General features: G+C 42.7%; 1 protein-coding gene and 2 non-coding genes across 3 annotated transcripts in view; 2 read left to right on the forward strand and 1 right to left on the reverse strand.

Annotated features, from left to right (window-relative positions):
• The window catches only part of LOC145400458 (uncharacterized), a 77,933-nt gene that overhangs the window by 35,353 nt on the left and 15,216 nt on the right, over positions 1 to 27,364 (forward strand). The window contains exons 10-12 of the mRNA XM_080272972.1: positions 22,930 to 23,093; positions 25,180 to 25,382; positions 25,619 to 25,897. Of these exons, the coding sequence (XP_080129098.1) occupies positions 22,930 to 23,093; positions 25,180 to 25,382; positions 25,619 to 25,897 (646 nt within the window). The remainder of the gene's footprint in view (positions 1 to 22,929; positions 23,094 to 25,179; positions 25,383 to 25,618; positions 25,898 to 27,364) is intronic.
• On the reverse strand, positions 5,955 to 6,073 carry LOC145400567 (5S ribosomal RNA). Its single transcript, XR_013897452.1, has one exon. It is a non-coding gene; the product is annotated as a 5S ribosomal RNA (ribosomal RNA).
• LOC145400569 (5S ribosomal RNA) lies at positions 14,803 to 14,921 on the forward strand. Its single transcript, XR_013897454.1, has one exon. It is a non-coding gene; the product is annotated as a 5S ribosomal RNA (ribosomal RNA).

Below are 27,364 nucleotides of genomic sequence, written 5' to 3' on the forward strand. Positions count from 1 at the left end.
GAAATTGAATCCCTACAGTGACAATAAACTAATACTACTGAAGGAAACTTATGGATAAAGACTATAGATATATATAAGTGTTATATAGTAATAGAAATATAAAGTGTGAGGGGTTTTATGAATAATAAATGACAGACTACCAAGAGCGAACTAGTGCCAGTGCGACGATCAGACGCGCTCGTAATTTCCATTGCTTTCACATTTTTTTTTTTTTTTTTTTTGTGTATGGATCCCAAACTACTTGAAAATTGTAGAATAGTGTTTATAGTGTTTGTATCTGGCTGTGGTAATCATATTACGGGTTGTCGGGAAGTGTAAAGTGGAGACTTCGTTACCCTACTTCAGAGGTCTCCACAAGTCCTACGGTAACCGACGAAGGCTCAACAATCATTCCAGGAGAAAGCTGAAGGTATGTGCCATAAGCATATATAATTTTATTATTCTAGGACTAATAACTGATTTTTGGCAAATATTTTTTGAGAGTCTGTCGGAGCCCAAATAACCCCGCGGCACACGCAAGTCATTGGTAAACAAGCCCGCGGTGTAGGGGTTAAGTTAGTGGAGATGGCGGAATGAAGTGCTTGTTGGAGACATGTAAAAATGCATGGATGAGTGAAACTGTGCCAGCAGAGTGGAAAAAGGCTGTGAGTGTACCCTGGTACAAAAATAAAGGTGAGGGAAGTGAGTGCAAGAATTATTGTGGCATAAATTTATTGAGTCTGGTAGGGAAGGTATATGGAAGAATAATAATAGGGAAAGTAAGAGAGATATCAGAAGTCCTAGTGAGTGATGAACAGGGTGGCTTTAGGAGTGGTAGAAGATATGTGGATCAAATATTTGTGGTAAGACAGATACTGGAGAAGGTTTGTGAGAAGGACCATGTGTTTATGGCATTCATGGATCAGGAAAATGCGTACGACAAAGTAGACAGAGAAGGATTGTGGAAGGTTTTGCACATGTACAATGTAGATGGTAAGCTGTTAGTTGCCATTAAGAGTTTTTATAATGGTACTGATGCATGTGTAAGGGTAAATGGGGATCTAAGTGAATGGTTCACGATCGGTGTGGGTGTGCGACAAGGTTGTGTGATGTCCCCATGTTTGTTCAGTATATACGGTATATATATATATATATATATATATATATATATATATATATATATATATATATATATTATATATATATATATATTTATATATACAGTAATCACTCTAATATCCAGACGCCCAATAACCGAACATCCCCACTACCCGGACCTTATCGTCCTGGGAGCCAACATTCCCAAAATGGTCCCCCCCCCAAAAAAAAAAAAAAAAAAAAAAAAAAAAAATATTCCCGTCCGTAATTTGAATTTGCCGTGCGCGCTGCGGGAGAGCATTGTTTTGGTGCGTCACTCCTCCGACGTCCGATAGAGCGCCGCTGCATCCTCCCCACTTCCCGCCTCTCTCTCACTGCGACTGGACCTACGCTCTTCGCAATGGCTGCCCACGTGCTCGCTTTTGTGGTGGTGCCCTACCTGCTGCAGGGCCTCCTGCTGCTCTCGGGCCTCCTCTTAGTGTGTGTGATGATGGCCCTGCCACCTGAGAAAAGGAAGAGAGTGGTGTTGACTCTGGAAAAGAAGAGGGAGATATTGGAGAAAGTTGATGCGGGTTGGTCTTCTTCCCGCATTCGCCGCGAGTATAACCTGGCCCGGTCGACTTTGTTCAATATCAAACGTTCCCGAGACAAACTCATGCAGTACACGGCTGACTTCTCGTCGAGAAGCAAACGCAACGTGGAAAGGAAGGTTATGTTTACCCCCAAGTTTGCAGAAATCGACCGATCCACGTTGATTTGGTATCGACAGCAACGTGCAGCTGGTGTGATGGTACGTGGAACGGAGCTGAAGGCTGCTGCTGAGAAGTTCGCAAGGCTTCACGACGCCCTGGACTTCAAGGCATCCGAGGGTTGGCTCTTCGCGTTCAAGTTGCGACATGGCCTTACTAACCGTAAAGCACATGGCGAAGCATTGGACGCTAACGAGGATGGAGTTGACGAGTTTCGGCACAAGGTGAAAGGCTTGATCGACATGGAGGGCCTAACTCTCGGTCAAGTCTACAATGCTGACAAAACTGGCCTATTCTATCGCTCGCTGCCAACGAACACTCTAGCCGAGGAGACAGAGAAGCGTGTACCTGGCCGCATGCTTTCCAAGGACCGGATATCTGCTTTGTGTTGTGCCAGTGCTAACGGCATGCACCGGCTTAAGCCCGTTGTTGTTGGCCGTGCAAAGCAGCCTCGGTGCCTTCGTGGGGTGATGGATGTCCTTCCTGTCGTCTGGTACCATTCTTTGAAAGCATGGTTCACAGCTGTGATTTTCAAAGACTGGTTTCACCTTCACTTCGTCAAGGAGGTCATCCATTACCAGACGAAGACACTGGGAATCCCTCGCGACCAGGTAAAGGCTCTCCTTCTGCTCGACAATGCACCTGCCCACCCGTGCGACAAGGACTAGGTTGCTGAGAATGGCCGTATTAGGTGCATGTTTCTGCCACCTAATACGACTGCTCTCATTCAACCCATGGACCAAGGGGTGATCGTGGCAACAAAGTGCCTATACTGTCGGAAGTTCCTGGACGAGGTGATGGTTGCTCCCAAGGACGAAGACGAGCACAGGGAAGGACGGGACACACGAGGCAAGTGGACTTTGGAAAACCTTCGCCGCTTCAACATCAAGTCTGCGCTGTACAACTGGGCTAGTGCATGGAAGGAAGTCCCTGTGAAAATTCTTGAAAATGGTTGGTCTCGTCTGCTTCTCGGAACAGATGTGGAGTACGATTTTCTAGGGTTTGACGTGGATGACTTCCATGCACGGCTACGTACGCACGGCGACGATGTTGATGTGGACGATGTTCGTGAGTGGTTGGACGACGACGAGGGCGATCCTGGGTATCAGACGTTGTCTGATATCGAGATCGCGTCTTCGGTTGCTGGTGTCAGTACCGAACTTGAAGATTCAGACGACGAAGGCGACAATGATGCGGACTCCTCTCAGCAGGACACTACTCCAGCCATCCCCAAGCTGAGCGCACTCCGGGAACATCTGGAGTTCGTCCTAGACTACCTGGAACACCCGGACTGCGACAGGGAGATGGGGCCCTTGGGACTCGTGGAGGAAGTGCGTGCTTTCAGGCAGCGCATCATCAATCGTCAGAATCGTCGTTCCTTGCGTCAGTCAACGATTGACAGTTTTTTCAGGCCCGTGACCCCCGCTGTGCCCAGCCCTGGCTCCACTCCGTTGCCTCCCCAAGACAGGCCCTCATGCTCCGAGCCACAGCCCAGCACATCAGCCACGGTGGAGTCACCGCTCGACGTGAGTTTGCGGCTTTCCTCAGAGTCCTCTGCAGTGGGTACGCCATCACCATGACCCAGCGATGCACCCCTTGGTCGCCTGCCAGTGATACTCTCGGACTCTGACAGTGAATAAACAGCAAGAACTTCTCCACTAGACCACACGGGAATTTTGAGTGTTGTGCAGTGAAAAAAATGGTGTGTTGTGTTAAGGTTTTCGAGTTGAGAGAAAAGACTCAGTGGAAACTAAATTTAACGTAAATAGACTTCTTTGTTTTGCCTTTTGAAATTGGGAAAAGAATGGGAAAAGTTAATGTGCAACACTAAGTTACAATGAAGCATTATTTTTACAAAAGTGAACACTGTGAAGAGAACGGACTTCTGTGTGTTATTGACTAAGTTCAGTGCAAGACTTCAGGAAGAGTGTACTGCAAGTGCTTCAGGAAATCGTTCTTACTGTCAGAGTCCGAGAGGAGGCGGTTATTCATCGAGGTGGCCAGGGACTTGCTGTAAGTAGCCAGAATGTTTCATACTGTACTTTTTTCTATACTATACTTACGAGAATGTTTCATACTGTACTTTTTTCCATACTATACTTACCTCATGCATGTGCAGTAGGAATATGTTTTTCTGAGTTAGGCTAGGTTAGGGTCCATACGTACCAAAATGTTTATTAATGTATGAACATACAGTACACCCTCATTATCGACGTTTTTTTTATTGACGGATTTGATTATCGACGTTTTTTTTGTCTCCTGGGAGTTAAATTATTATTATTAAAAAAATAAAAAAATAAAGAATTGTATTGGCACCTCCTAGCATGTTTGCGCGCCATCCTGCCAGATGTCTCTGGCTGCTCGCAGCATGTTCCCGCCGACCTAACAAACAACAGCATCAGTACACGTTTGTCTGTTGTTCTCATATCGTGTTCGGCCACATCTATCGTGCTTTCGCGATCATCAAGGCTCCGAAGCGCCCTTGTAACACTCCAACTGGAAATAAGGCAGCTAAGAAAGCAAGGAAAGTACTTACCTTGGAAGTAAAGAACGAAATATTACAAAAACTTAGAAGTGGAATGAGCTATGCAGCGGTTGGCCGCGAGTATGGCATGAATGAGTCCAGTGTTCGTGGCATAAAACGGAGAGAAAAAGACATTAAAGATGCTCTGGCTTCGTGCACACCAGGATCGGCTAAAGTAACGATGCATGTGAGAGATGATGCCTTGGTGAAGGTGGAAAAGGCACTGAATATTTGGATTGAGGACTTAAACCGTCGACACGTGCCGCTAGACTCCCAGTTCATCAGAAACAAAGCAAAACAACTCTACGCTCGGTTTGCTGGTGAAAGCAGTGGTGTTGGTGAAGATAATGGTGATGAAAGTGAGGCAGGTGAAAATAGTGATGATGGTGAAAGTAATGACGATGGTGATAGGCCTAGTAATGTTGGTGCTTCTGCTCTAGGCCAAAGAAATTTGCAGCCAGCAAGGGCTGGTTCGAGAATTTTAAGAAAAGGTATGGCCTACATAACATTAGGATGACTGGTGTAGCAGCTTCAGCAGATCAGATAGCAGGAGAATCGTACCCACGTGACTTTGCTGAACTTATAAGGGAGAAAGGGTACAGGCATGAACAAGTGTTTAATGCGGACGAAACACGCCTGTGGTGGAAGAAAATTCCTAAAAGAACGTACATTTCGAAGGAGGAGAAAAGTGCTCCAGGCTTTAAAGCAGCAAAAGATCGTGTGTCTGTGCTGTTGTGTGGTAATGCAGAAGGACATATGATAAAACCCATGCTCCTGTATCATTTGTTATAATGTTAAAGACGAGTTGGATTTTTTGTCAATAAAGGATATTTCTTGCAAAAGTTAGGCAGAGATTAAATATGAAAGATATGAGCATAAGGAGAGTTGAATTTTCCTAAAAGAAGATCCTAGCGAAAGCTAGGCTAAGATTCATCTTTGATAGCATAAACTGCCATACAGTCGTGAAAATTTAGGTCTGGGAGAAATGGAATATCAAGAATGAAAGGAAGCTCTTGAGAATGAAAGTAAATAGGAGAGCGTGGTCTCTCTGGTGTGAGCTAGCAGCACTGGCGTGTGTTGTGAAGATCGGTGCGAACAGCTGATCTAACGTAACACTTGCCCCACACTCTCAGTTATTAGAATGTATGAATGACCACCACTGCTGCTTTCGTTTTTTTTTTTTTTTTTTTTTTTACACAGTTATGTAAACATATGGATGGCTACAACTGCTGGTTTCGCCTTTTATTTTTAGATGAAGTGAGGTGTAAGTGGAGAGAGAAGTGATGATACAGCAGCCATTACAAGTTGAGGTCCAGTGTACGACCACTATGCATCAACATCAGAGATTATGCTATTTTTTCCATAATTCTTTACTTAATATAAGTAGTTTTATTATGATATTCAGTTTTTCAATTGCCTAACTAATTTATTTCTAAGAAACACTAAAACTAAACTCCATATTACATACGAGTGATTGAAGGGATATTCATTCATTCATTCATTGCCAGACGCCATGTATCCCAGACGGGGTGGCCAAGGGCTTAGAGTTAATTGTTTTACAGGGAGGGGCACTAATCCTCCACCAACCCCACTTGACGTAGGGATGCCAACAGCATCTGGTGTTCCCAGGTGGTCACCCATCCAAGTACTAACCAGACCCAACGTTGCTTAACTTCGCTGATCGAACGGGAAGCGGCGTACTCAACGTGGTATGGCCGTTAAAATATATAAATAAAGGGTACCTGACCAGACGAAAATCGGTATCGACGGTTTTAGGCATCGACGGGTATCTTAGGTACCTATCCCCCATCGATAATGAGGGTGTACTGTACTTCTAAACCCTCATTTTATGTTTCTTTTGCATTTATTTCAGTCATTTATGTGCCTTATTGGTGTGATTTGGGTCTTCAATAGGTGCTATGCATGTCCAGAGGGAGTTGTATAGGTGTTTCTCTGAGTTAGGGTCCATAAGTACAAGTCCATAAGCTGGTGCCCAATATCCGGACAAAACCAATAACCGGACCTACCAATGGCTCTATTGTGTCGGATATTGGAGTGATTACTGTACATATATATATATATATATATATATATATATATATATGGATAGGGTGATGGGAATAGGAAAAATACAAGTAATGGAGAGGGGGATGGTGTTGGTAATTAATGGTGAAGGATGTAATATCTCAAATTTGTTGTATGCTGATGATGCAGTACTACTTGCAAATACTGGACAAGTACTTGGTAGACTAGTGCAGAGTTTTGCTGATGTCTGTGAGTGTCGTGCCTTGAGATTAAATGTAGAAAAGAGTAAAGTGATGGTTATTGAGAGAAAAGGTGACTCCCAGTGCGATGTTGCAGTGAATGGAGAGTGACTGGAATTGGTGAGAGAGTTCAAATACCTGGGTACAGTGATAAAAAGAAGAGGAAAATGTGCATAAGAAGTGGAAAGTGGAGTGACACAAGGAAAGAAAGTAGCTGGTGCTATGAAGGCCTCGATAAGAAATAGAGGCTTGAGTGTTGCAGATGCACAAGGTTTACATGAAGAAGGGTTAGTGTCAGCCTTAAAATATGGATGTGAGACTATTGTGTGGCATGAAAATGAAAAGTCATAAGTGAGAGCTGTGGAGAGGGGACTGCTGAGGAATGTATGTGGAGTACAGGAAGTGGATAGGATACGAAATAATGTGATTTGTGAAAGATATGGAGTGAGGAAGTCTGCGGACACCAGAATCAAAGAGAGTGTACTGAGATTGTATGGTCATGTGGAGAGAATGGATAACATTTGAGTGGTGAAAAAGATATATTTGAGCTGATTTGAAGAAGGAAGGAGATGAGGTAGGTCAAGGGAAGGTGGAAGGATATAGTGGATGAGTGTGTGAGGAAGAGAGGCATGGAAGTTGGTGAGACTAGGGGACTGACCAAAGATCGAGCAGGCTGGATGAATGTTGTGAGAAGAAGTGCATGATCGGGGATTTGCCATCCCTTTTTAACATGACAGCGTCCAGATTGGATACATATACAGTATATCTATATCTATCTATCTATCTATATACTGTATATGTAATGACCGATGATGATGATGATGAGATATATATATATATATATATATATAAATATATATCTATCTATCTATTGCCAGACGCCTCAATCCCGTTTGGGGTGGCCACAAACAAATCGCCTCCAAGTCGCCCAGTCCCCCGCCATCTCACTGCCCTGCTCCCAACTCACACCCCCCTCTCTCATATACCTCTTCACCCCATCCCTCCATCTCATCCTTGGCCTCCCCCTCCCTCTTCCCCCATCCACCTCACTCACATATACTCTCTTCGTCAGTCTTTCACCCTCCATCATCTCCACGTGGCCAAACCACCTTAGTGTGTTCCTCATAACGCTTCCTATCACATCCACATCAACACCACAACGCTCCTTTATATCCTCATTCGTCAGCCTGTCTCTCCATGTGACTCCACAGGCTCCTCTTAAATAACTCATTTCCACTGCTCTCACTCTTGACTTGTGTCCTTCCAACAATGTCCAAGCTTCACTTCCGTACGTTAGAGTTGGTATCACAATACTGTCATGTAGTAACTATTTCACTTTCATGCTCACTTCCCTGTTTTTTATCACTGCTTTCAAAGAACCAGCAACCTTTCTTCCCTGCTGTACCCTTTCAAGCACATCACCCTCCAAACCTCCATCCTTACTCATCACACTACCCAAGTACTTAAACGTGCTCACATTTTCCAATTCCTCACCATCCAGCCTCGCTGTACATTCACTGACTTCACCTCTCTCAAAGACCATCACTTTACTCTTCCCTACATTCACCTTTAGATTCCATTTCTTACACACTCTCCCAAACTCATCCACCAAGCCTTGCAGCTCCCCTTCGTCTTCACTCAGCAACACAGTATCATCTGCAAACAACAGTACAGGGAGTTTCCAAACACTATCCTCTCTCACCAGGGCCACTCCAACATCCACTACCCTACCTTGTACCTCTTTTATTACCCCATCCATGTACAGATTGAACAACCATGGAAACATGACACATCCCTGTTTCAACCCAACTTTCAAAGAGAAAAATTCACTTAGTTCACCATCCACACGCACTGCAGCCTTCGCACCATCATACATACTCTTCACAGCATTCAACAACTTCCCATCTACTCCATATATTCTTAACACTTTCCACAATCCTTGTCTATCCACCCTGTCATATGCTTTCTCCAAATCCATGAAAGCTGCATACAACTTCTTTCCCTTCTCTAGAAACTTTTCCACTAAAGATCTAAGAATGAATATCTGATCTACACAACCTCTTCCCTTCCTAAAGCCTCCCTGTTCTTCTCCAACTAATTTCTCTGTTCTTTCTCTAACTCTGTCAATAAGTATCCTACCATACACTTTTCCTATTATACTAAGAAGACAAATGCCCCTATGATTACCAAACACTTCTTTTTCCCCTTTTCCTTTGTACAAGGGAATAATTATACCTGACTTCCAATCCTCCAGGACTCTACCTTCCTCCCAGGCCAATCTGCACATCTTCCACATCCATTCTACTACTATCTCTCCCCCTTGCTTCAGCATTTCACCACACACTTCATCAATTCCTGGGGCTTTGCCCGATTTAACTTTCTTCATTCCTTCCACAACTTCTATCCTACTGATTTCTTCCTGTCTTCTCACCTCCCTCCTTCTCCCAGCCATTCCCCAGCCACTTATACTCGCATTACTTCCATCCTCTACGTTCAACAATTCCTTAAAGTGTTCTCTCCATCTGCTCACTTTTTCTCCCTTCTCCACTAGTAATCTACCACTTTTATCTTTCACTCCCCTGCTAACTTCACTTCCACCCTGTCTTACTTTTTTCACCTCTTTCCAGAACATTTTCTTACAGTCCCTCCACTTTACACTCAAATTCCTTCCAAATTCCTCATCCACTCTCTTCTTACTCTCTCTTACTAATCTTTTCACCTCTCTCTTTATTTCTACATTTAACTCTCTCTTCCGCCTCTTAACTTCTTCCACGCCCCTATTTCTCATCCATTCATTGTATGCTTTCTTCTTTTGTGCCACAGCCTGTTTCACCTCTTCAGTCCACCACACTGTTCCTTGCACCCCCCTCCGTCTTCTCTTCCTTCCACACACCACATCACATGCTGCACATATTTCTTCTGTAAATATCCTACACACACCTTCCACGTCTCCCATCTGCTCCAATTCATATTTGCCCAATCGTTCCTCCACTTCTCTCTTTTATATATATATATATATATATATATATATATATATATATATATATATACATATATATATATATATATATATATATATATATATATATATATATATATACACACATATATATACACATATATATACATATATATACATATATATACAAGGTAGGTTAGTGGATGTTGGAGTGGCCTTGGTGAGAGAGGATAGTGTTTGGAAACTCCCTGTACTGTTGTTTGCAGATGATACTGTGTTGTTGAGTGAAGACGAAGGGGAGCTGCAAGGCTTGGTGGATGAGTTTGAGAGAGTGTGTAAGAAACGGAACCTAAAGGTGAATGTAGGGAAGAGTAAAGTGATGGTCTTTGAGAGAGGTGAAGTCAGTGAATGTACAGCGAGGTTGGATGGTGAGGAATTGGAAAATGTGAGTACGTTTAAGTATTTGGGTATTGTGATGAGTAAGGATGGAGGTTTGGAGGGTGAAGTGCTTGAAAGGGTACAGCAGGGAAGAAAGGTTGCTGGTTCCTTGAAAGCAGTGATAAGAAACAGGGAAGTGAGCATGGAAGTAAAAAAGTTACTACATGACAGTATTGTGATACCAACTCTAACGTACAGAAGTGAAGCTTGGACATTGTTGGAAGGACACAAGTCAAGAGTGAGAGCAGTGGAAATGAGTTATTTAAGAGGAGCCTGTGGAGTCACGTGGAGAGACAGGCTGACGAATGAGGATATAAAGGAGCGTTGTGGTTTGGATGTGGATGTGATAGGAAGCGTTGTGAGGAACACAGTGAGGTGGTTTGGCCATGTGGAGAGGATGGAGGGTGAAAGACTGACGAAGAGAGTGTATGTGAGTGAGGTGGAGGGTGGAAGAGGGAGGGGGAGACCGAGGATGAGATGGAGGGATGGGGTGGAGAGGTATATGAGAGAGGGGGGTGTGAGTTGGGAGCAGGGCAGTGAAATGGCGGGGGACAGGGCGACTTGGAGGCGATTTGTTTGTGGCCACCCCAAACGGGATTGAGGCGTCTGGAAATAGATAGATATATATATATATATATATACTGTATATATATATAATTGCCAGACGTCTCAATCCCGTTTGGGGTGGCCACAAACAAATTGCCTCGACGTCGCCCTGTCCCATATACAGTATATATACTGTATATATATATTGCCAGATGCCTCAATCCCGTTTGAGGTGGCCACAAACAAATTTCCTCCACGTCGCCCTGTCCCCCACCATTTCACTGCCCTGCTCCCAACTCACACCCCCCTCTCTCATATACCTCTCCACCCCATCCCTCCATCTCGTCCTCGGCCTCCCCCTCCCTCCATCTCGTCCTCGGCCTCCCCCTCCACCTCACTCACTCTCTTTTCGTCAGTCTTCCACCCTCCATCCTCTCCATATGGCCAAACCACCTCAGTGTCTTACTCCTAATGCTTCCTATCACATCCACATCCACATCCACATCCACACCACAATGCTCCTTTATATCCTCATTTGTCAGCCTGTCTCTCCATGTGACTCCACAGGCTCGTCTTAAATAACTCATTTCCACTGCTCTCACTCTTGACTTGTGTCCTTACAACAACATCCAAGCTTCACTTCCATACGTTAGAGTTGGTATCACAATACTGTCATGTAGTAACTTTTTCACTTCCATGCTCACTTCCCTGTTTCTTATCACTGCTTTCAAGGAACCAGCAACCTTTCTTCCCTGCTGTACCCTTTCAAGCACTTCACCCTCCAAACCTCCATCCTTATTCATCACACTACCCAAGTACTTAAACGTACTCACATTTTGCAATTCCTCACCATCCAACCTCGCTGTACATTCACTGACTTCACCTCTCTCAAAGACCATCACTTTACTCTTCCCTACATTCACCTTTAGATTCCATTTCTTACACACTCTCCCAAACTCATCCACCAGGCCTTGCAGCTCCCCTTCGTCTTCACTCAACAACACAGTATCATCTGGAAACAACAGTACAGGGATATTCCAAACACTACCCTCTCTCACAATGGCCACTCCAGCATCCACTACCCTACCTTGTACCTCTTTTATTACCCCATCCATGTACAGATTGAGCAACCATGGAGACATGACACATCCCTGTTTCAAGCCAACCTTCAAAGAGAAAATATGTATATATATATATATATATATATGTGTGTGTGTGTGTGTGTGTGTGTGTGTGTGTGTGTGTGTGTGTGTAGCAGCCGTGGCTCAGTGGGTTAGATTGCTCCGCTCTGACCGAAGGGTCGGAGGATCAAATCCACCCAAGGGTCATTGGTAGACATGAGGAAGGGCATCCGGTCATAAAATGCTACACGCTCCAGGTCAAAAGTCTTCTACCCAGAGGCAACGCCTTAGCCCTTGAGGGATACCAGGTGTAAAACCAAATTATTTTATATTTTATATATATATATATACTGTGGTAGGTGGGGGTGCTCACCATCCACTCACTCGATGTAGTGCTGCTCTCGGATGTCTGCCTGTTAGGACTCCATATTATAATTACAAATCATAATAGATAGATAGATAGAGAGACAGATAGAAGCAGGGAGTCAGATGATGAGAAGGTACTGTGTCTGCGAGAATCGCTAAACATGCTTACACGCTCTTAACTCAAGGAATGCTTATTAGGCACACAACAGTGCCTAGTGACCATACACACACATACACACATACTCACACACAGGCTTCTAGAACTTTCCACTCACAAGGAACACACGTGACACACCCCTGCTACACCAGAATTTAGGAAAGAGAGCTCAGAAGGAGGTTAGCCACAGAACAGGCAGGAGCAGAAGGAGACAGGCGATAGAAGAGACAGGTCGCAGGGAGAAGGGCTTAGCAACTTGAGAGAGGGACAGAGAGAGCGAGACAGAGAGATAGCTAGCGGGACTCTATACTTCGCTCTGTGTGAGAGACTTGTTAATATTTCCAAGACAAATAAAAATAGTCCCATACTATTCTTTACCTCTCCTGTCACTACATGACAAATGGGAAAGAAGATTAGCTACTTACAAAGCTACTCAAATATAATAACCGCTCGTCCACAAGTCTAATATATATATATATAACTCAACCACAAAGGAACCACAAAGTCATTCATGACATTTGGTAGCAGCGAATCTACGGACATCGTCTCCAAATCAAAAGCAAATTTCTACAAAAGCAGGCGAGACTCTACAAGATTAGCTTCAGTTCTACAGTGAATCCCTACAAAATACAGCCTACAATGCAAATAGTCTAGAAGTCTACAAAACAACTCTGTAATCTTCACGTAACTTCAAGCAGCAACAAGAAGAATATAAAACAAAGCAAGTAAAGAAGAGGAAAGACCAAAGCAACAAGCACACGAACCCCCACCACTCTCTCCCGCCTACGCTGACGCAGAGGTCAAGACGACGAAGCAAACACCAAGTCCATATTCACAACTCATCTTACTCACCCGTCTTCACTCAAGTTACTCATCGCTACTCGTTTACTCACCACAGCTACCAGTGTGGGAAGTTGACGTCACCATACTTGTGCTGAGACGACGCCAAGCCGTGTGTCTGACACCCCACAACACACCAATCAACCCGTGAAGAACAACGCTATCACCACGTGCAACACCACTCACACCATTCCCACCACGGTAAAAATTAGTGAGTTACATAGTTACTTCATTTATACAATACACAGTGATAGACAATAAGCTTCTGCACAAACATATAAAATGTGCTGTATAGTTACAGCTTAAATACACATACTTACTTCAGTTATCTGCATAACTCAAACACTAAATAATCACCAACAATAAATATTCTACACTGTATATATTCATTCATTTATTATAACATTTATTTACTACCGAGTGTTACCATTTATACCTACATAAAATACGTGTTTCATACATACAGCTATACATTATATCTTTCAAACGTAGTGTGTCCAGGCATCTCAAAATGATCGGATCTTGAATTTGGCTCTCTATTGTATTTTGTTTTTCTCTTGGAGGGAACTGTTACTGCGGGCTCATGGCCTTTGGTTCCTTCTTCCTCGCATATAAAAAAAAAAAATAAAAAAAAAATCTACAAAGTAATAAAGAAAATATACCATCACAATTACTCAGTGAGCAATTAAAAGAACTGTATTAAACATTTATTAATTAAAGCTAACTAGTGGAAACAGATAAATTAAGTTACAAGGTAAACTAGAGAAAAAAACAAAAAAATGGCCAACACAAATGACGTTAGCAAGAGTGAACATCTTCAACACAATCATGAAGACAGTGATTTCCACACAGTGCTGACACACATATTACCCACGATAGGTACAAGTGAACAACAAGTCAGTGTATATAGTTAATACTGTATATAGTGTATATATATTTTTTATATAAAATAACAAAATATAGGACTATATTATATCATTTTCAGTAATACCTGTGCAATATAAACTAAACTTTAAAAAAGTATCCCAAGGAAATTAGCCAGTAATTATGCAACCATGAACAACATGGAAAAAGCGTACACAAGCGAAGAAAAACAAACTATAGAAAATCAATACATACAAAAAAGAAAAGAAAAAAAAAGAAAGAAAGAAAGAAAATGTAAGAAAGAAAAACGAGAGAAATAGAGTAAGATCACATAACATACAAATGAAAATAAGTGTAAGTGTTACTACATATGCCAAAATACCACATAAACTACAAACAAAAAAGCAATTTGTTGTCTCCACAATCAAGTGGCATGACACATCATCACAATCATCGACCGCAGCAAGACCAGATTCATATGTTAGGACTGCAATTATTACAATTATGTAACTACAAACGATATGTAACAATTATGTAACTCCATATTATAATTATGTAACGACAAACGATTGCATTATGTTACACTTGCTACAATTATGTAACTACAAACGATATGTAACAATTATGTAACGACAAACGATTGCATTATGTTACACTTTGCCAATTATGTAACAGTTGCATTAACAAGATGTAACTTTTATGTAACAATTATGTAACGACAAACGATTGCATTATGTTACACTTGCTACAATTATGTAACTACAAACAATATGTACCAATTTATGTAACAGTTGCATTAACAAGATGTAACTTTTATGTAACTTTAACTACAATTATAAGGCCAAGACACTTTCAATAATTTACTTTAATGCATTTATTCAAATATGTATACAACTTGCCAACGGCCATGCCACGTTGAGTACACCGCTTCCCATCCGATCAGCGAAGTTAAGCAACGTTGGGTCTGGTTAGTACTTGGATGGGTGACCGCCTGGGAACACCAGATGCTGTTGGCATAACTCCCTACGTGTCAAGTGGGGTTGGTGGAGGATTAGTGCCCCTCCCTGTAAAACAATTAACTCTAAGCCCTTGGCCACCCCATTTGGGATACATGGCGTCTGGCAATGGATGGATGGATGGTATACAACTTGTTTAAAATGTAATATTACTGAATAATCACTTAGAACTATTAACTGTCAATGATAGTTGCTGTCGGAGGTCCTTCAGCTGTGTGTACCGAGCAATATGTTAGGACTCCATATTATAATTACAAATCATAATAGATAGATAGATAGAGAGACAGATAGAAGCAGGGAGTCAGATGATGAGAAGGTACTGTGTCTGCGAGAATCGCTAAACATGCTTACACACTCTTAACTCAAGGAATGCTTATTAGGCACACAACAGCGCCTAGTGACCATACACACACATACACACATACTCACACACAGGCTTCTAGAACTTTCCACTCACAAGGAACACACGTGACACACCCCTGCTACACCAGAATTTAGGAAAGAGAGCTCAGAAGGAGGTTAGCCACAGAACAGGCAGGAGCAGAAGGAGACAGGCGATAGAAGAGACAGGTCGCAGGGAGAAGGGCTTAGCAACTTGAGAGAGGGACAGAGAGAGCGAGACAGAGAGATAGCTAGCGGGACTCTATACTTCGCTCTGTGTGAGCGACTTGTTAATATTTCCAAGACAAATAAAAATAGTCCCATACTATTCTTTACCTCTCCTGTCACTACATGACAAATGGGAAAGAAGATTAGCTACTTACAAAGCTACTCAAATATAATAACCGCTCGTCCACAAGTCTAATATATATATATATATAACTCAACCACAAAGGAACCACAAAGTCATTCATGACATGCCCTTTCCTCTTCTCTCTCCATTCCTTCCTTCCTCTTCTGTCTTTCTTTATTTCATTCTTTCCATGTCCTTCTGCCTGCGGTCATTCTTTCCTTGTCCTTCTGCCTGCGGTTGACTTTACACTCCCTCTTTTGTCTTTCTTTCTTTCATTCTTTCCTCTTCCTTCTGCCCATGAGTGAGTGTAGTGACAAGCCTAATGGTTTCCTGTACACCAGGAAACCATTTACTATGCTGGGTGGTAACCATATAACCAAATCATGGCACCTGGTGGTTTAGTGGGTAATTACAGCACTCCAATCGGATTGAGCTGGTGAAGGTTTATATCCAAGGGGTGGTTGGGGTTATTGCTCATGTAATGCTACTCAAGGATAAGTGAGGCTGGTCACTCCCATCTTAAATGTCAGGACCAAATTACCTAGCCCCGAGCTTCTACGCTTCTCATGGGGCAACGTAGAATTGGATGATAGATGGATAGATGGATATATATATATATACCTGTATATATATTTATTTATTTATTTATATATACAGTAATCCCTGTACTTTCTGGATGCCCACTTTCTGGACTTTCCACTTACCGGACATTGTTGGCCTGGACCTTCGGACCCCCCCCCCCCCCCAAATACCCCCAAAATCCGAATTTTTTCCCATCCGTAATTTGAAATTGCCGCGCGAAGCAAAACAGCTGTTTACACCAAGGCCCCTTCACACCTTCTTTCCTCCCCTTTCCCCCCACCCCAGTCACAGTTGCCATTTGGTATTTTTCATTACCAAATGTGGGCCAGTTTGGTACTGAAAAGTTTGTTTGGTAGTGAATCAGCATGATCCATTACCAAACAGATTTTTCACATGTATGAAGATATAGAGAGTGGAGACAGTGGGCTGTCTGCCTTCTTTGATTAATCTGCTAGCATACATAGCGCAAAAGTAAACATGCTGCTGATTATAAGGAGAGTGATTATTTCCATTTGTACATATAATTAGTAAAGAATAAATGCTTGCTTTAAGAATTTGGTAATGAAAATTGAAGAGTTTGGTAATGTGGCCGAGTTCAGATCTGGCAACCCTGTCCCCAGTTACTGCCTAACCTTCGTTCAGGAAAGATGTCTATCATATTAGATACTGCACGTGCTCGTTTTTTATGAATAAACAGTGAATAAACTGCAATACCTCGCCAGTAGACCACATGGGAATTTATAGTGTTTTGCAGTCTTAACAAATTAGAATTTAGAGTGCAAAGAATTAAGTGTGGAGTGAGTGTGGATTGCAAAGTGGCGGTTGAAACTGGCGTGGTTCAGTTAAGAAGAATGTGCATTGTTAAACAATTATAACTCACAGTGCAAAGAATTAAGTGTAGCACAACACTGGATTGCTGTACGTGCTTCAAGAGCATTTTCACAACTACCAGATCCTTAGAAAGTTAGAGGAGGTGGCCACAGATGTGCTGTAAGTACAGTACCCTGTACACTGCTAGGTCTAAGTATTTTCCGTACTCACTTCTGATTCCTCATTCTCTGGTTCCTTTTCATTTATTTCATGCTTTATGTCCATTATTGATGTGAATAGGGTCTTAAATAGGTTTGAATAAGTACCATGCATGTCTGGTAGGGAGTTATTTAGGTGGCTTTCAAAGTTAGGCTGGGTTAGGGTCATAAGTACCAGTCCAGCAGTCAGAGGCCCACTTTCTGGACGGGACCACTTTCCAGACATGCCTTTGGCTCTGTTATATTGGATAGGGGAGGGATTACTGTATATATATACAGTATATATATATATATATATATACACACACAGTAGAGCCTCTCTTATTTGGACTATATGTGGGGAAAGGTTGTCCGAATTAGCAGATTGTCCGGACCATCAGGGTAATCTCCAGTTCATACCAGAAACTATCTACATATGGTATGTTTGTTAATTATTAACATATGTGGCATTTTTTGAGTTTTTCTTTTATTTTCACCACAGTCACTGTTTGTAACATCAAATTTTAAAGCAAACTGTCTAATTTTATCTTTGTTTTTCTTGATGTCCGACACAGTTTGTTTGGCGATACCAAACTTGTTCACGAGTTTTCCTGGAGGAACGCCGGCCTCAAGTTTATCCAATATTTTCACTTTATCTGCAATACTTAGTGTTACATGCTTCCTTTTAACACCTTTATTCATTGCAGAAGCTACACTTGCATTAAGGGGCATGGTAAGGAGGATTAACTTTTGAAATACAGCGTAAAAATATAAATGGTTGGTGAACTAGTTGATGGAACGAATGCTAGCGTGTGTTTAAACAGGTGCCCATGTTGCGACCTAGCATGATCCGAGACTAAACGAATGATGATGGCTTTCCGCGTCGATATGGAAAATGACTTTAGAATTACTTTCAACATATTTTTGGAGCTTATTATTTTTAAATTTTGTCCGAATTAACAGAAATCCAGATCAAAGGGGTCCGGACCAAAGAGCTTAAATGGCTCACTTGGTAAGCTGATGTACTCACGCAGTTGCAAGCGCTGGTTCGAATCCTCTCTCGCTGGCGCAGTGGTAACGTTCTCGCTTGCCATCTGGTAGACGGGAGTTCGCGCCTCGCTCAGGTTGCGAAAAGTTTCACTGACGAAGTGGGTGGTTACTGTCCCCCTCGACCAAGGGGACGGGTGTATGGGTGTGTGAAGGTCACAGCCTTGCCCTTAGATCGGACTATATGAGCTCTCAGCTCCCTTCCGGGAGGGTAAAATGCTGACAATCACGACCATCAAGTGATTCAGACCGACCCGGCGAATTACACACATGTATACAGTATGTAGAGCATATATAATATCATCCATCCATCCATCATCCAATCCTCTGTCGCCTCATGAGGACCGTAGGAATCTGGGGCTAGGCAAGTCATCCTGACATTTAAGATGAGAGTGACCAACCTCACTCATCCCTGGGTGGCATTACGTGAGCAATAAACCCCAACCACCCCTTGGATGTAAACTACACAGGCTTAATCCGATTGGAACACCTACCTACTAAACCACCAGGTGCCATATATATACAGTATATGGCCTATATATATATATATATATATATATTATCTATCTATCTAACTATTGCCAGACGCCTCAATCCCGTTTGGGGTGGCCACAAACAAATCGCCTCCAAGTCGCCCTGTCCCCCGCCATTTCACTGCCCTGCTCCCAACTCACACCCCCCTCTCTCATATACCTCTCCACCCCATCCCTCCATCTCATCCTCGGCCTCCCCCTCCCTCTTCCCCCATCCACCTCACTCACATACACTCTCTTTGTCAGTCTTTCACCCTCCATCCTCTCCACATGGCCAAACCACCTCAGTGTGTTCCTCATAACGCTTCCTATCACATCCACATCCACACCACAACGCTCCTTTATATCCTCATTCGTCAGCCTGTCTCTCCACGTGACTCCACAGGCTCCTCTTAAATAACTCATTTCCACTGCTCTCACTCTTGGCTTGTGTCCTTCCAACAATGTCCAAGCTTCACTTCCATACGTTAGAGTTGGTATCACAATACTGTCATGTAGTAACTTTTTCACTTCCATGCTCACTTCCCTGTTTCTTATCACTGCTTTCAAAGAACCAGCAACCTTTCTTCCCTGCTGTACCCTTTCAAGCACGTCACCCTCCAAACCTCCATCCTTACTCATCACACTACCCAAGTACTTAAACGTACTCACATTTTCCAATTCCTCACCATCCAACCTCGCTGTACATTCACTAACTTCACCTCTCTCAAAGACCATCACTTTACTCTTCCCTACATTCACCTTTAGATTCTGTTTCTTACACACTCTCTCAAACTCATCCACCAAGCCTTGCAGCTCCCCTTCATCTTCACTTAACAACACAGTATCATCTGCAAACAACAGTACAGGGAGTTTCCAAACACTATCCTCTCTCACCAGGGCCACTCCAACATCCACTACCCTACCTTGTACCTCTTTTATTACTCCATCCATGTACAGATTGAACAACCATGGAGACATTACACATCCCTGTTTCAAACCAACTTTCAAAGAGAAAAATTCACTTAGTTCACCATCCACACGCACTGCAGCCTTCGCACCATCGTACATACACTTCACAGCATTCAACAACTTCCCATCTACTCCATATATTCTTAACACTTTCCACAATCCTTGTCTATCCACCCTGTCATATGCTTTCTCCAAATCCATGAAAGCTGCATACAACTTCTTTCCCTTCTCTAGAAACTTTTCCACTAAAGATCTAAGAATGAATATCTGATCTACACAACCTCTTCCCTTCCTAAAGCCTCCCTGTTCTTCTCCAACTAATTTCTCTGTTCTTTCTCTAACTCTGTCTATAAGTATCCTACCATACACTTTTCCTATTATGCTAAGAAGACAAATGCCCCTATGATTACCACACACTTCTTTTTCCCCGTTTTCCTTTGTACAAGGGAATGATTATACCTGACTTCCAATCCTCCGGGACTCTACCTTCCTCTCTGGCCAATCTGCACATCTTCCACATCCATTCTACTACTATCTCTCCCTCATGCTTCAGCATTTCGTCACACACTCCATCAATTCCTGGGGCTTTCCCCGATTTAACTTTCTTCATTGCTTCCACAACTTCTATCCTACTGATTTCTTCCTGTCTTCTCACCTCCCTCCTTCTCCCAGCCATTCCCCAGCCACTTATACTCACATTACTTCCATCCTCTACGTTCAACAATTCCTTAAAGTGTTCTCTCCATCTGTTCACTTTTTCTCCCTTCTCCACTAGTAATCTACCATTTTTATCTTTCACTCCCCTGCTAACTTCACTTCCACCCTGTCTTACTCTTTTCACTTCTCTCCAGAACATTTTCTTACAGTCCCTCCACTTTACACTCAAATTCCTTCCAAATTCCTCATCCACTCTCTTCTTACTCTCTCTTACTAATCTTTTCACCTCTCTCTTTCTTTCCACATATAACTCTCTCTTCCGCCTCTCAACTTCTTCCACACCCCTATTTCTCATCCATTCATTGTATGCTTTCTTCTTTTGTGCCACAGCCTGTTTCACCTCTTCAGTCCACCACGCTGTTCCTTGCACCCCCCTCCGTCTTCTCTTCCTTCCACACACCACATCACATGCTGCACATATATCTTCTGTAAATATCTTACACACACCTTCCACGTCTCCCATCTGCTCCAATTCATATTTGCCCAATCGTTCCTCCACTTCTCTCTTATACTCTGCCTTTTTCTCATCCTCTTGTAACCTTTCCACTTTCCTTGCAACTACTCCTTCTTCTCGTCTTTCTCTTCTTCTATTCCTCCATCAAACTTGCATTCTAATTCTGGCAACCACCAAGTAGTGGTCAGAAAGTCCACTTCCCCAACCTCTATACACTCTTGCATCCTTTACACATCTTTGCATCCTTTCATCCACACACACATAATCAATCATTGCCTTCCTTTCATTCAGTTCACCACCCACCCTTCTCATCATTCGCCATGTATACCTGTGGATCATTTTATGCCTGAAGAGGGTATTGGCTATCATCAACCCCCTCCCAGCACAAATGTCCACTAACGCACTCCCATTCTCATCTATCTCTGCAGGCACACCCCACTCACCAACTATTCCATCCACCTTCACATTCCCAACTTTACCATTCATATCACCAATCAAAAACACTCTCTCATTCCTTCCAAACTTTTCCATGCACACTTCCAGATTTGTCCAGAACTCTTCTCTCACTCTTCTAGCATGATCTTGCGTTGGTGCATATACACACACAATCGCCCACATTTGTATTCCAACTTTCAACTTTACCCACACAATCCTTGACCCAACTGATCCATACTGTCTTATGCTCCTCTTCCATCTTTTACTCACAACTATACATACTCCTTCCTTTGCCCTCTCATTCTCACCTACTCTTGCACATATACCCCATCCATACTCCCATTCTCTCACACTTTCTCCTCTCCATTTTGTTTCAGTTATTCCACATACATCCACTTTCGCACCCTCAAGCACCTGGACAATCTCTCTCTTTCACCTCATCATTCGCTTCTCTTACATTCCATGTACTCATTACCAAGTCCTTTGTCCGGTCCTGGGTTGTCATCGTTTGGTCAGTCCTTGTCCGAAGCTTCTTGTTTGTTTTTTTAGTTAGTTGTTTTCCGGGGAGGGGCACTAACCCTCCGCCAACCCTTTTAGTCGCCTTTTACGAGAAGCAGGGATACTGGGGGAGTATTCTTGAAAAAAAGACCCTACCCCAAGGGGGTATATATATATATATATATATATATATATAAATTTATTTATGTACATAAACAAACTTGCAGCAACTATTGTGAAGTAATTTGCTGGTTTTGGCACTTGACTTTGCTTCTAATACAGTACATGGAAAACATCAGGTGTAGCATGACCAACCTCAATATGGGGATTCCCTAGGAGGAAACATAGTGACATGCAGGGTGTCTGGTATGTAGGAGGACTATTGGGCCTTGAGAGCAAACTGTGAAGCCTACGCCTTGAGTCAGAACATTAAAAATACATATACAGTATATATATATATATATATATATATATATGAATGTGGGGGCACTCACCATCCACTCACTCAATGTATTGCTACTTTGAGTTGAAGTCTTCCGTTTTCCCTCTTCCATCCTTCCTCTTCAGTCTCTCTTTCCTTCATTCTTTCCTCTTCCTTCTGCCTACTGGTGACTTTACACTCCCTCTCCTGTCTTTCTTTCCATCATTCTTTCCTCTTCCATCTACCTGGGGGTGACTGTACACCGAGTGACAAGCCAAGTGGTTTTCTGTACACCAGGAAGCCATTTGCTGTGCTGAGTGGTAACCATGTCACCAGATTATGGTGCCTGGTGTTTTAGTGGGTAATTAAGGTGCTGCAATTGGATTGAGCCTGTGTAGGTTTATATCCAGGAGGTGGTTGAGGTTCATTGGTCATGTAATGCCACCCAGGGATAAGTGAGGCTGGTTACTCTCATCTTAAATGTCAGGACCAGCTTGCCTAGCCCTGGGCTCGTATGCTCCTCATTGGGCAACATAGGATTGCATGATGGATGGATGGATGGACTGACTAATTGATGATATCTTTGTAAAAATCTAGGGACTGAACTGAATGCTTCTATGTCATGTACAGGTGCTTGGAAGTGGAAGGAGAGAGGGAAAAGTTGGAGGGTAAGCTTAGTTCAGTGGAAAATGAGGTGGGTGAGATGAGTGGAGCACTGAGTCATGCCCGGCAGGTAGCAGAACAGCACCACAACACTACTCTAGCCTTGCAGAAGGAGTTGGGTCGCCTCCAAGGTTAGTACAGTAATTAACGCTACCCTTTTTAAAAATAAAGAAATAACAACCAGTCATATACAGTAACCTCTCAAGTAACGTGAGTTTAAAAAACGCTTTTTCGTTTTAATACGAGCAAATATTTAAGGAGATATTTTTAACTAACAAGGGTTTCTAGATTTAACGCAACTTTACACATACGTGATGGTTTCAAATTAGCCACGCACACCTTGGCCAGTCCCGAGCTCATAGACCGTGTGTGGCAGTTTATGCATAAATACAATTTTTTATTTGCCTGTTGCTTAAACTTGTTTTATTCGAACTATAATATTCGAATATGAAGTTTGGCCCCATTCTGAGCAATTTGGCTCATTTTTGGACAAAATTTGGCCAGGAAAGTGATGGCAGATCTATATTGTTACAACTTGATGCTGCTGAACAGAAAGAAGAAAACCACTCAGACCAAGATAGAGCAGTTCTTTATGAAGAAGACAGAAAACTTAAGGGAGTTATCTTCATCACCAGTAGCATGGGAGTCAGAGGAAGAGCAAGAGGAAGGATTGCAGAACAAGGAGGGACAACAAATTTAGGGTGGGAAGTGGCGGGAGGTGGGGGAGCGGGGTGGGGAGGGACAGCAGCAGACGACGAGTGATGCATAGATGAAGTGAGGCTGTGTTGATATTGTTTGTGACCTCCTTATTGTAATGAAAATGTTGCTTTTACTGTAATGTTTTTAGGACCTACTAATGCATTAATAATGTTGTGGAACTTTCACAATGCCATGAATGAAACAGAATTGAAAGAATATCCACGTAAAAAACGAAAACTGTATTTGGGGAGAAGTAAACAAAGCTTTGGCCGAACTAGGGCCCAAATGTTGTTTATTTCTCCCCAGATATATTGTTTTTTGTTTTTTACGTGGAGTTTCTTTCAAATCAGTATAGTTGCTTTTAAGTTTAGAGTAGCATAACTCCTCAAATTGGGAGACTTTCCCAGAGTCCAGGAACGTAACCCCCAATATTACCATTGTTTCTTATGGGAAAATTATGTTTAAATAACGTGTTTTTAACTAACACGACCTCTCCAGGAACCTAACCCTCGCGTTATTTGAGAGGTTACTGTATATGTCGGGGTAGGGCCAAGGATGGATGCAGAGCTAGGGTGTCATTGTCCAGGTCATTTAACCCTTGGCCACCAGGGGGTTCCCGGCTGCCGCCCATTCCTCCCTATGGGGGATTTTCGAGATTTTGGAAAAAATATCCTTACTTCAGACCCTAATATCTGCCAGACTATAATAGCTAGAGAAGCAGATAAAAGATCATAAGACTCAACAACTCTTCCTCTTTCCTGTGAAGGTATCCCAAGGTCCCATCGACGAGTAAGGATAAGTTGAAGACGAGTGGTTTTTCATGTTTTGGTGGGCGGCTCTGACCGCTTGCCACTGGCTGTGGCCTTGGCCTCGGTGGCTATCGTTGGCAGCACTGACTGGAGTGGTAATTGTAACACTGCCTGTGCATCATTCGATAGAATATGGAAAAATCCACTCGTTTTTCTACTTCCCCTTACTTACAGTCGTAAGAATAAGTCGTCACCTGTCCATGTGGCTCGCCCAAAGGTTTACCACCTGTTCCATTGTGCCAGTATGCTCTGTAGGTGCATGGGAGAGGAAGTATCTCTTCGTTTTTCCGTACTCACTTCTTCTGTAAATACAGTGTAATAATATTTTCCATTTACTAAGACACTTAGAATTGTACTTTACATTGCGATTACGGGTAATTGCACTTTGACAAGTAAATGCTGTTGCTTTTTCACGCATTATTGTTGAGTATGAGGTAATTATTTGTACTATAATTCAGACTGCTTTGTACTAATCAGGGTTATAGTGAAAATTGTATAAATGTTTTACACGACTTAACATTATTTGTACTTCACAACACAAATGCACTGATACTCATATTTGGCACAAGCCAGATAACTCTATCTGGCTTGATGCCAGATATTGAGTCCATAGGGAGAACTATGCAATATCTGGCATTTCACGTTATTTGGTGTAGGACTTGGCTGAATCACGCTGGATAATTGAGAGTTTACTGTACATATTTTTCAGAAAACTGCAAGGCATTGGAAAGTGTTCGCATAACAACGACAGCCTTGGAGGAAAAGCTAAGTCAGAGGGAGAAGACTATTGAGGAACTGGAAAGGGCGAAGGTCACTGGCCAGGAGAAGCTGCAGGAGGCACAGACAGCCTCTGCCTTGCTTGCCACAAACCTGCAGCTGATACACACAGAGAAAGACCAACTGCAATCTGAGGTTAGTCACTTATTGCCAGACACACTATGTTCATTGTTTTTATGTGCATCCGAAGGTGTCAGGTATACAAGGAATAGTGTGTGGTTACTTTTTCGTAGGAGAAAGCTTTGATTTAAATGCCTATGTTGGCCAGTGTACATAACCCATCTTTTCTCTGTTTCTGTGCTGTGCCTCACTGCATCCCTGGACGGGAGAAAAAAAGAGCTCAGAATGATGATGATGGTGTACCTTTGCAGTTGGAAGCAAGAAAGGTGAGCCTTGAGGTTGTGAGGAGAGAGATAAAAGAGAAAGAAAGTGAACACCAGAGACTGCAACACAGAATCAATCAGTTGGAGGCAGCCAACAACAGCATGAGAGAGAGCATGACCTCAGCTGATGCTACACAGAAACAGCTGAATGAGGAGACGAGAAAAGTGAGGGAGGAGAGGCAGGCAGCACAGGAGCAGCTGCAGGATGTAAAGGCTCAGCTGCAGAATACTCTTACAAAAATCACTGCACTTGAAGATAATATCAAGGTTAGTTGATGACTATAAGGATGATGTATTTATATTGCATATTTGTTTTAAGGACCAGATGGAAAGAATATTTTGAAGGCCTGATGAATGGGGAGAGAGAGAGAGCAGAGCAGCTGTAAACATGATTGGTTTTGGGGGTGTGCAGAGGAGGAATGCAGTGCCAGGAGACTTGACACTCGCACAGGTGAAGAGTGCTGTGAAGTGGCTAAAAAATGGGAAAGCAGCTAGGGTTGATGAGGTGTATGCAGAGATGCTTAAATGTAGTGGAGAGAATGGAATGAAGTGTTTGTTGGAGATATGTAAGAAGGCATGGATGAGTGAAACTGTGCCTGCAGAGTGGAAAAAGGCTGTGATTGTGCCCCTGTACAAAAATAAAGGTGAACGAAGTGTGTGCAAGAATTATCATGGCATAAGCTTACTGAGTGTGGTAGGGAAGGTATGTGGAGGAATTATTATAGAGAAAGTAAGAGAGATATCAGAAGTCCTAGTGAGTGATGAACAGGGTGGCTTTAGGAGTGGCAGAGGATGTGTTGACCAAATATTTGCAGTGAGACAGATAGTAGAGAAGGCTTGTGAGAAGGACCATAAGGTGTTTATGGCATTCATGGATCTGGAAAATGCATACGACAAAGTGGACAGAGAGGGATTGTGGAAAGTTTTGCGCATATACGGTGTAGAGGGTAAGCTGTTAGGTGCCGTCAAGAGTTTTTATGATGGTAGTGAAGCATGTGTCAGGGTTAATGGGCATCTAAGTGAATGGTTCACAATCAGTGTGGGTGTGCGACAAGGTTGTGTGATGTCCCCATGGTTGTTCAATGTATATATGGATGGGGTGATGAGAGAAGTGAAAACTCGAGTAATGGAGAGAGGGATGGCATTGGTAATGAATGGTGATGGATGGAATATCTCAAATTTGTTGTATGCTGATGATGCAGTACTGCTTGCAAGTACTGGACAAGAACTTGGTAGGCTAGTGCAGAGTTTTGCTGATGTCTGTAAGCATCATTCCTTGAGAATAAATGTAGAAAAGAGTAAAGTGATGGTTATTAAGAGAGAAGGTGACTCCCAGTGCAATGTAACAGTGAATGGAGAGAGACTGGAATTGGTGAGAGAGTTCAAATACCTGGGTACAGTGATAGAAAAGAGAGGAAAATGTGCAAAAGAAATTGAAAGTAGAGTGACACAAGGATGAAAAGTAGCTGGTGCAATGAAGGCGTTGATAAGAAACAGATGCTTGAGTGTTGCAGCTGCACGAGGCTTACATGAAGGAGTGTTAGTGCCAGCATATGGATGTGAGACTAGTGGTGTGGCATGAAAATGAAAAGTCAAGAGTAAGAGCAGTGGAGATAGGACTGCTGAGGAATGTATGTGGAGTACAGAGGATAGGATATGAAATAATGTGATTCGTGAAAGATGCGGAGTGAGGAAGTTGGTGAACACCAGAATTGCAGAGAGTGTACTGAGGTA

Source organism: Coenobita brevimanus, chromosome 52, assembly GCF_032717465.1.
Source record: "Coenobita brevimanus isolate Jiangsu-jjx chromosome 52, ASM3271746v2, whole genome shotgun sequence".
Taxonomy (NCBI): Eukaryota; Metazoa; Arthropoda; class Malacostraca; order Decapoda; family Coenobitidae; genus Coenobita; species Coenobita brevimanus.